Raw genomic sequence first — 10,455 nt, 5'->3', positions numbered from 1 at the left:
CCTCTCCGCCTCGATTAATGACTAATCCCCGCCTAGCATCCATTATCCGATTATACCGTCTAATCCGATTAATTTCCGCATAATTTTGTATATACCGATTATTTTTGGAGCCAAATATAAATCAAATATATATATTTCTGTTATTTAGACATTTAAATTAAGAGTTTATGATGTTTTACAATAACTAATGTACAAATTTTTAATTAAAATCATTATTTTTTTCTTAATATTACGTTTTTATGTTTTTACCGTAACTTTAAAGACAATACTATAGCTTTATATTTTATTTGATATTTTTATTTTCACATAAACATAATTATACATATATTTAGTACTATATTTTTTTAATTTACTATTAATTTAATAAAATAAACCAAAAACTAGTCCCCGATTAATCCCCGCTTAATCTCCGATTTTCTCGCTAGGCGCTAGGCCCATCCCGACCGCCCGACTAGCGCCTAGCGATTTCTAAAACAAGGGATAAAATTATCCTTCCACTAGAGAACCCCAAATAAGGTTGATAAACCATTTAAATAATATTTTTAAAAATTTTGTTTATTAATTATCAAATTTCATACTAAACATGAACAACAATCTTAAAACATTCCGGTTTGCTGTATCAATAGGTGGCACCGTTCTGTGTGGGATGAGAAGAGAGAGAGACAGATTAGGGGAAGAAACAAGCAAAAATGAGAAGAAAAAAAAATTGCTTTTATATTTTTTTGATCAACCATTCACAATGAGTCATGTCGCTGTTCTTAATGGTTGCTCAAAGTGCTGCAGCAAGTATCGATTCTCATGTAAATTGACTTTAAATGAATTGTATATTCATGAATTGGGGCCCAAACCCAAGAGAAATCAGGAGAGTACCCCTTAGTAAAGATGGTCTTAAGACATATTATATATAGTTCAATTAATATCAGCTTCTTTTTTTCTTCTTTCTTTTTTTTGTTCGGTTATATGAATTTCAATATCCAAACCCAAATAATCCAATATTNGTGAGAAGGGCATTTTTGGTATTTTTGTTTAGGGTTACGATGACACCAACGACGGAGAATGAAAAACCGGTACAAGAAGATGACAAGACCTCGAAGAGTCGAGATCTTATTATTACCGGACATGGTTTTTGATTCTTTTGACCTCTCTTTTTCTCTGATTACTATATTATATAGATGTTGCTGGTTTCTAGACTCTGCATGTTGAGGGAAACGGAAGTGCCCTGACATATATATATAACGAGACTATGGCGTAAATACCCTTGGAACGAGTTTAATATTTACGAGGAGTGCCATTGATGATGGTTCATAATTCTTCTTTCCCGTACAGCTTGCATGATTACAATTAATGATCTGAATGTTTGAAATCTGAAAAGTACGCTTACGCGTTGATATTTTGTTTGGTTCGATCTATTCTACTAGTACTAGCTAATATGAGAGCGTCTCTCGCAAATTAGCAAATATAAATATGTGACGACTAAGAGCACCATTACTCCAGTCCCCTCGTAGGGTTGCTCATAAATTAACTAATCATATAATTAATACAAAACTAATTAAAGCAACTCACTTACAATTTAGATAAAATCCCTGTTTTAAAAATCCCCGCCTAGCATTGATTATGCCCCGTAAAATTATTAGGCCCACCTCTCCGCCTCGATTAATGACTAATCCCCGCCTAGCATCCATTATCCGATTATACCGTCTAATCCGATTAATTTCCGCATAATTTTGTATATACCGATTATTTTTGGAGCCAAATATAAATCAAATATATATATTTTTGTTATTTAGACATTTAAATTAAGAGTTTATGATGTTTTACAATAACTAATGTACAAATTTTTAATTAAAATCATTATTTTTTTCTTAATATTACGTTTTTATGTTTTTACCGTAACTTTAAAGACAATACTATAGCTTTATATTTTATTTGATATTTTTATTTTCACATAAACATAATTATACATATATTTAGTACTATATTTTTTTAATTTACTATTAATTTAATAAAATAAACCAAAAACTAGTCCCCGATTAATCCCCGCTTAATCTCCGATTTTCTCGCTAGGCGCTAGGCCCATCCCGACCGCCCGACTAGCGCCTAGCGATTTCTAAAACAAGGGATAAAATTATCCTTCCACTAGAGAACCCCAAATAAGGTTGATAAACCATTTAAATAATATTTTTAAAAATTTTGTTTATTAATTATCAAATTTCATACTAAACATGAACAACAATCTTAAAACATTCCGGTTTGCTGTATCAATAGGTGGCACCGTTCTGTGTGGGATGAGAAGAGAGAGAGACAGATTAGGGGAAGAAACAAGCAAAAATGAGAAGAAAAAAAAATTGCTTTTATATTTTTTTGATCAACCATTCACAATGAGTCATGTCGCTGTTCTTAATGGTTGCTCAAAGTGCTGCAGCAAGTATCGATTCTCATGTAAATTGACTTTAAATGAATTGTATATTCATGAATTGGGGCCCAAACCCAAGAGAAATCAGGAGAGTACCCCTTAGTAAAGATGGTCTTAAGACATATTATATATAGTTCAATTAATATCAGCTTCTTTTTTTCTTCTTTCTTTTTTTTGTTCGGTTATATGAATTTCAATATCCAAACCCAAATAATCCAATATTGGTTTGTTAACTTGAATCTCTTTGTCACACGGATGAAGAAAGGGCCTAACAGATATTATACGTATGACGTACGTGGATATAAGAATATGACTATTCGATTCAAATATTGTGAATAAACTAACATTAATTCTCAATCATACAAGTCTTTTTGTAGTAGACGTTTGGTCTTCGTACGTTTAGTTTCCAATAACTCGGCTGCTGATCGATAGTGATAGAGCCACTTGATTAATGTCATTCATCATTTGAAAAATATTGTATTTCCCATTTTTTAATTAATGAAAGCCCTTTAACAAACTACAAAAAAAAAAGAAAAATCAAAGATAAAGTTATATATAGACAATCCATGTTAACTACATCTCACTGCCAGAGATCCGTTTAATGTTGCGAATTGGTCTCTTCAATTTGTTATTTTAAATAAAATAGTTAAAAAATCCACGTTAATTTATTCTAACTTTCGAATTACACAAAGTTTTGTTATTTCAAAACTCTATTTCAAAACTCTAAAGGTTAACAAGACATGAAAAATATTTTTCATCAAACGTCATAAAAGGTGGAATTTTCTTGGGTTTCAGTGGTTTGCGACAAAGAAGACATGTCTAAATAAAACGTAGAAAATATGTATTAATCATATGGATTAATGTTATGTCTGAAAATTTTCAAACATGACATGATGTGCGACGTAAACCTAATTTATACTATATGCACGCTCCAAAATAAGCATAACCAAGGAAGCGACTAGATGTATAATATATATACTGTATGTTTTCACATTAAAGTTTCGGTCTTGATGACAAAATAAATGTAAATCATTCTGAAACTTGAAGGCGAAAGTTCTCCGATTGGGTTTCACTTTTCTTCTGTTTGTTTTTATCGAGTCGCAATAGATTTTGGACCGAGACTTAAACTAATTTATAAATTTTGTTGAGAGTTGAGATATGAAATGAAAGTTTGAGTTCTGTTATCATGGAGAATTCTACAATAGTAAATGGAATTGGAAGCGTAACAGTGAAGTAGTTAGTAATTCTAATTAGTTAAGTCTAACCTGTTGACTTACTTTTTTTTGTGGGCTAAATTGTAAATCAAGAAATACACGATGCAAAACTTTTAAGTATAGCTACATGAGCAATGAAAATGCTACTGGGTCTATCTGATTGTTATTCCAAGTTGTGCGGTGTTGTCCGTGACCATTGCCCGTGGGACGTGGATCTCCCTCATTATAATTTACTACTTTTTTTGGTTTTATTTTAATAAATAAATGATAAGTTACTTATTTTAGAAACTTTTAGTCAAATACGCAAATTGTCAATTCTTTTTCCTGTTCCAATAAAAAGTATCACAATCAAGACTCTTGTCACCGTAGCATCTATATTAAGAATATCAACTATACAAACGACAGATAGCGTGTCGCTAGTGAATTACTCTGCGGGATGATAAAAGTTTTGAGTTTAGTTTTAATTTTTCTTTTTTCTTTACTAACTCTCATTCTGAAGAGATAGTATAAAATATAAATATACGGCCAAGAAAATGATTTGTTGATTACTATCTACTCTCTTAGGCAGGTTAACACTTAGCAGATAGCCAGTCATAAAATTCGGTTTCTCATTAAAAAGAAATTTATATACGAATAGAGTAATAATGGCTTTTACATATAGAATTTATTCAAGTGTAGGGTTTGAAAATTGAAATGTAGACCATAAACGTTGCAAGTCATTTTCAGAATTTATCGAACTGAACAAAAATATACTAGTATTTACATATTTTGTAAGCTCAATCACAAGTTTTTCCATCATGTTTCCTTCATTAAATACCCCAATCACGTAATTACTACGATACTCACAATTACTTTTCTTTTCAAAATAATTGAATAAACTGACCCGTTTAGTTGAAAGTGATGATTCATCATCATTGTTTGAGACGGAGTCGTTTTACATATATATATTTAGCCTATACAGAAGGTGTGACCAGAGAAAGAACAAAACTTGAACAAAAAGAGTTTAACAGTTTGAAGCAAAGACCAGATAGAGAACTCATCTAGTAACTAACGTCTCTCGAGACTTCTTCTTCCCCACCCGATATTCGCTTCCTCGTATACCTGAAGTTACACAGATTCGAATCAGCAGTTGTACATATTATCCGTAGTTGTTTTTAGAGAGTGACTTCTTCGATTCAACAATGAGACTGAATTAGAAGAAATTGTTGTCGTTCTTCTTCTTCTTACCTGAATGAGGTGGTCGGGCTGGGATCAGTTTGCTCAACGGGAGCAAATTCATTGTAGAACTGAACTGATATCAATTGGTTGGTAGATGAAACAATAGGTGCAGGTGATTTGTCTGAACTCAAACTCGAATTTCCAGGGAAGAAGCCTGCAACACGAAAATAAGAGTTGTTTCTAAGACATTTTTCGTCTTCCATGTGGAATAACACAGAACATACTCTGTTTATCCAAGTAAACAAAGCTATATGTTCACAGAGAGACTAAAAAAAGTACCTTGGAAGACTAGAAAGGCGAAGAAGAGAACCGTTACTATCATCGAGAAAATGTTAATGAACTGAGATGATGATGATGAAGACTTGGCTGCTTTCATTTTTTTAAGGGAACTTTTCATCCGTTCAATCCTTGCCCGCTTTCTCATAGCAAGCTCTGCTATTTCCCTCATGAACTTATGGTCACTTGCACTCAAGGAAGGGCCTTTTGGTGGTCTCGGAGGCTTTGAAGCTTTTCTAGACTTCTTAAACTTTCCATTATCGCAATTTTTCTCTGAAAGATCCAGACTTTGACTGCTTGTGCCTACCCTGTTTTCGTCTCCCATTAATGGATATATCAGATCATCAGCAATGTTTTCAGATGCAGCGAAATTCACCCGTTCAGTCCAGACACCATTGCCTGAAACAGTAGCTGATGTGGATTCTTGTGTAACAACATCAGATCGACCAGCTTCAATGTCTAGTTCAAGATCTTACTCTCGTGAAAACACTTGATCCATCCTACACTAATTATCTTCTCAGCTGCCAACTTAAAAACCTACAACAACCTTATCTGACTTTCGAACCTCGCAACTTCCTTAATCGTCCTAGAACATTAAACAAACGAGAGATTATTAGCATACCAATCACCCTTCAAACACACAAAAGAGTAACGAAGAACAAATTGATACAGAATAATGCTAATACTGGTTCACCTAAAACCCTAACTCGGAAGACAAAAGTAACTGATTTTGCTTAACCCACCTTTGAATCAATCACACGAACACTCTTTTACATAGAAATTCAGAACTGATAGATTGAATCTATACATTCGATTTCCCAAATCATCTAAGAAGGAGACAGAGCAAAAACAAAAAGGTGATTCAAGAACAGTGACTCTCAGAGACAATGCAGCACCAATTCTCGAAGAAAAGACCTATGCTAAATCAAAAGATTACAGACTTAAGAAAGGGGTAACTCTGCAATAATGAATAAACCCAAAAAAAAAATACACAAATCACAGAAAGAAAGAAAAAAAAAAATCAAATCTTTCGGAGCGAGTGTCAAAAACCCACTAAAATAAATTTACTTGGGATTTGGAAGACAAAAAAAAAGAATTTGCGGATGCGCGACACTGGAAGTACTCACCTCAAATTAGGGTTCTTGAGGGTAAAAATTTGTGAAAAGACTTCTCTTTTTTCTTCTTCTTCTTTGTTGCGTATCTGAGATGATCTTTTGTGTTGGTATATAAACAAAACAGAAAAGCTAAAGAATGTTTTGTTTTTTTTTGGATTTTGTTATGTCGCCGAACCGAACGGATTGACAAAGAACGTTGCGACTCGATACAGACGTGCCAGCTTGTTTACCGAATCTCTCTAATTTACGCCGTTTTTTTTTTTTTCTTTTTTTTTTGGTTTCCTTTTTATACAAAAATAAAAGTGATTTCAGATTCGCTTTTAAAACCTTTTATCACAATTTGGATAAAATCGATTTCTCAAATATCCGTTTTCCAATTGTTGAAAATAATCGGATAACAATTTCTTTCTATCAGATTTGTGAGATATTAATAATTTTAATACTGTTATTTTCCTTTCTAAATCAAAATATTTAACCAGTATTTGTGTAAATAGGATTTTTTGTTTCTTAAAACAAAAATTACATATTTTCCAAACTTAGTTGCTGGCACACTGGCACTAACAAATTAACAAGTCATGGACCACACCACAGTCACCAAATAAATTTATTTTCTTTTTGGAAGTAGTCGGTTATTGGATTTGGATAAACAAATATATTATTGGTTGACAATATTTTTTATAAAAAAAAGTTGATAATTTTATTTTGATAAGTATGTAACACTTAAAAAAAAAAAACCTCCCCATGAGATCTTTTCATGTGTATGTATGTATGTATGTATGCATTGTAAACAGAGCTATGGTTTGTTTCCTGAAACAAGAAGCTTGAAACGAGACATAAGTTTTTAACACACATTGTTCAAATAACAACAATTATTACCAAATTACTACATGTTAGTTAATTCAAGGACAAACTGTTTCAAGCAAGTCTTGGATCTCCTCGCTTACTTCGATCTGGTGTCGAGACAATCTCTCTCGCATATCAGGACAAGTTTTCTCTGCTGCTGCATAAGTCTTTATAAGAAAGGTCGCAGTTTCAGAGTCGAGAGGTCTCCACTTCGACAAAACCCTGCAGAATTCTTCTGCTCCTTGAACATCTTTAGCTTTCTCAAAGTGAAGATAAAACAAGCTGACCAGCTCTGAGCTCCAGCTCCACTCGTCTTTGTTCTCTGCGGAGTCAGAAACCGCTGCTTCCAAATGCTTCATAGCCAAATCCGCTTTACCCTTCTCCAACAGATGGATCATCAGAAGCTGTCTCGATTTGGAGAATGGTCCATTAGACTTTTTCATGGCACCATCAAGAATTTGCTCTGCTTCTTCATACATATTCACTTTTAGATACGTGTTAATCGCGATGTTAGCCAGCCTCATATCGTAAGCCCAGCATTTTGATTCCCACTCTGTGAAAATCTTCTTAATCCCATCTATGTCGCCGAGTTTACTCATTGCTTGTAACATGACAAGATAGCTCAAGTTGTTGACCTCAGGGCGAGCCTCCTGCAGTGATTCCCAAACTCTATAAACCTCAGGAGCTTTCGAGATTCCAGCGTACAAACTAATGAGAAAATGGTAGGAATCACGGTTGTTAGGATTCATCTTCTCCTCCATAGATTTCAGGGCCAATTCAGCCTTCTCGTAAAGACCAGCTTTAGTGTAGATTGCAGCCAGGTTAGAGAAAGTATTCCAAGTGGTTTTAGCTTCACTGTCTTTGCCCATTTCATCTATAACCTTCTCTAATCCATCTAAGTCATTCAAACTTCCACAGCTCTGCATCCATATAGAGTAAGTGACGCCAGAAGGAGATATATCCCTCTGTTTCATCGCATCAACCAACACAGGTACCTTCTCAGGTTGACCCAAGCGCATGTACATAGACATCAAGTTGTTGAACGGTAACGAATTGTTAACAAACTTGAGCTCATCCATTTTCTCAAAATGAGCTTTCGCTTTCTCTTCCTCAAGTTCCACACAGTAACAGTTCATGAGCGCCCCATAAGTCGACTGATGAATCTTTGCAGAAGTATCTAAGCTGTTTAAGTAGTTCTCAGCTGCTTCTAAGCCTTTAGTCTTTGCAATTAGATCCAAACGAATTGCATGATCAGAGACAGATAATGTCATCTTCCTCTTCTCCATCCAATCAAAGATCTGAAATTTTATCATCAACAACGACTCCAGTATTAAACCATAAAACTAGTGAACTCATCACAAACATAAAAATGTCATCTTTAATCTTGATCCATTCGAAGCAATCGAGTATATCCCTAATCAAACCCTATAAAACTAGTGAAATTACAAAACTTTTGACAATGATCTTGAATCTAAACGTAATTAGGAAAAGGGGGAACATGAAACAGACCTCAAGAGCGTGTTGATGTCGACGGAACTTGCGAAGGTCCTTAGCGCAGCGAAAGAGATCGTCTTTTCTGACAGTAATACCCTCCATGATGAACTGATTTAACGTATCTGCCACTGACCCTCCCGTCACATTAAGCTTCGAAAGTTTCTTGTAGAGCTCTCGTTGCCTTGACGCTGCCGTCGGAGCAGGAACAGAGGCTTCGACGCCATTCGCCGCCGCCGGAACAAAAACAGAGGCTTCGGCGCCAGAAGAAGAAGCCGGAGAAACGGCCGTTGAACAGAATCTCTTGCCGATGCGAGAACCGGAAGCAATTAGATTACGGAAATTCATTGTTGTTAAAAAGGATCGATCAAAATCTATTTCTTGTCTAAACCTATCGAGGAGGACTCAAGGAGTGTGACAATATGGTAGGGTTTAAGGTAAGAACTTTTATGCCGTTTAATGAACTTGAAAACGGCGTGTAGTTTACAACTTGGTGTCGTTTTCTTTGTTTTTATTCTGTACTGTAGTTTACTTTGTTTTTGATTATTTTTTAATCACGTATAACATAACTGTAGACACTATTGACATGAGATGAATCCATAATACAATGAATTAGAAGGATTGAACAATATTTTGTTTGATACTTTATCTGTAACCATTTAATCTTCTTCGAAATATGATTAACCTGAACACACATGAAAATGGGAAACTGATTGATCACGGAAAATATATAAAAGAACATAATTTTATTTTATATTTTCCAATGAGAAATCAGAAAAAAAAAAAAAAGTATGGGTTTATTGATTAGAACATTTCTGTTAAGCACAAGTTGCTTGCCTATTTTCTAATTTCTTTTATGTTTTCTATATAATCTTAAAGCTTATTTTTGTCTTGGCTCTTCAAAAATCAAAAAGAACATATATACAAATATGTTGTTTATATATGTTACCGATTAGTTAGCCGCCGAACGAGAAACTTTTGTGTAGATTCTACATATATAAATAAAAATAGCAATGAGACTTTGACAATTCATTCATCCAGAACAAAAGAGAGGAGATTTTCCATACCAAGAATGGGTCTTCAAGTATAAAAATTGAAATCAATCTTTTTCAGTAGCACCGTACGTCGACCGAATAAAAACATCGTCATCCACACTGATTACGATCGTATTTCTAATTCACATTATCAAGTAGTACACACTATCTATATCATTCAATGATTATATTGACATTTTGGTTTCAATTTCTAAGAACCATTAATCTGTTACTTCTTTTGTTGTGTACTATTTTCTTGTCTTCTCTTTTTGTTGTTGTTGTTTTGATATTTAATTAAGGTACTGTAAACGATATATGAAAATATTATACATTAAAAAAAAAACTATAAGAAAACTATCACTTAACGTGAAAGAAGCATTGTTTAATGAATGAAACACATGCAAGAGAGCATGTTATAAACGAACCTTTCAGATCGTGAAAAAGTCAACTATAACAAAGTTGAAGTCAACGCATTGACCATTTACACATCTATATAACAAACACCACAAACTCGTCTTAATTCGTACACCAAAACCACCAAGATCCCTCTAAAAATGGCTCAACACTCTTTTCTTCTCGTATGCTTCTACCTCTCAATCTCCTCGATACTATCTTTTGGCCAAACTGAAGCCAGCTCAATCGAGAGTTTGGTTCCAAGATCTCTCTACGACTCAATATTCATCCACAAGGACAATACCGCTTGTCCCGCAAATGGTTTCTACACTTACGAATCCTTTGTGCAGGCGACGAGGCGGTTTCCGAGATTCGGGGGCGTAGGAAGCCCCGAGACGCGGCGGCTCGAAGTGGCTGCGTTTTTGGCTCAGATTTCACACGAGACTACCGGAGGATGG

At 34.4% G+C, this 10,455-nt stretch overlaps 2 protein-coding genes and 1 pseudogene across 2 annotated transcripts in view; 1 reads left to right on the top strand and 2 right to left on the bottom strand.

The window, feature by feature from the left end:
- On the bottom strand, positions 4,467 to 5,705 carry LOC104759719 (annotated as a pseudogene).
- LOC104759715 (pentatricopeptide repeat-containing protein At1g02370, mitochondrial) lies at positions 7,040 to 8,974 on the bottom strand. The gene is made up of 2 exons (XM_010482612.2): positions 8,589 to 8,974; positions 7,040 to 8,377 (listed from the first exon to the last, which is right to left on the bottom strand). Exons 1-2 carry the CDS (start codon positions 8,916 to 8,918, stop codon positions 7,136 to 7,138), a joined length of 1,572 nt encoding a protein of 523 aa, XP_010480914.1. The 5' UTR covers positions 8,919 to 8,974; the 3' UTR covers positions 7,040 to 7,135.
- LOC104759707 (chitinase 10-like) overlaps positions 10,107 to 10,455 on the top strand; it is a gene marked incomplete in the record, with an annotated part of 1,490 nt that continues 1,141 nt past the window's right edge. Inside the window, 1 exon segment of the mRNA XM_010482607.2 lies at positions 10,107 to 10,455. Within this exon segment, the coding sequence (XP_010480909.1) occupies positions 10,159 to 10,455 (297 nt within the window).

Source organism: Camelina sativa, chromosome 3 (genome assembly GCF_000633955.1).
Source record: "Camelina sativa cultivar DH55 chromosome 3, Cs, whole genome shotgun sequence".
Lineage (NCBI taxonomy): Eukaryota > Viridiplantae > Streptophyta > Magnoliopsida > Brassicales > Brassicaceae > Camelina > Camelina sativa.
The sequence above is the reverse complement of the archived record's forward strand: the minus strand, read 5'-3'. Positions and strand labels throughout refer to the sequence as shown.

Coding starts and splice junctions, on each gene's coding strand:
- LOC104759715 (XM_010482612.2), bottom strand. CDS start 8,918: ATGAATTTCCGTAATCTAATTGCTTCCGGTTCTCGCATCGGCAAGAGA. Junction 8,378..8,588: donor GACATCAACACGCTCTTGAG/GTCTGTTTCATG, acceptor ATAAAATTTCAG/ATCTTTGATTGGATGGAGAA.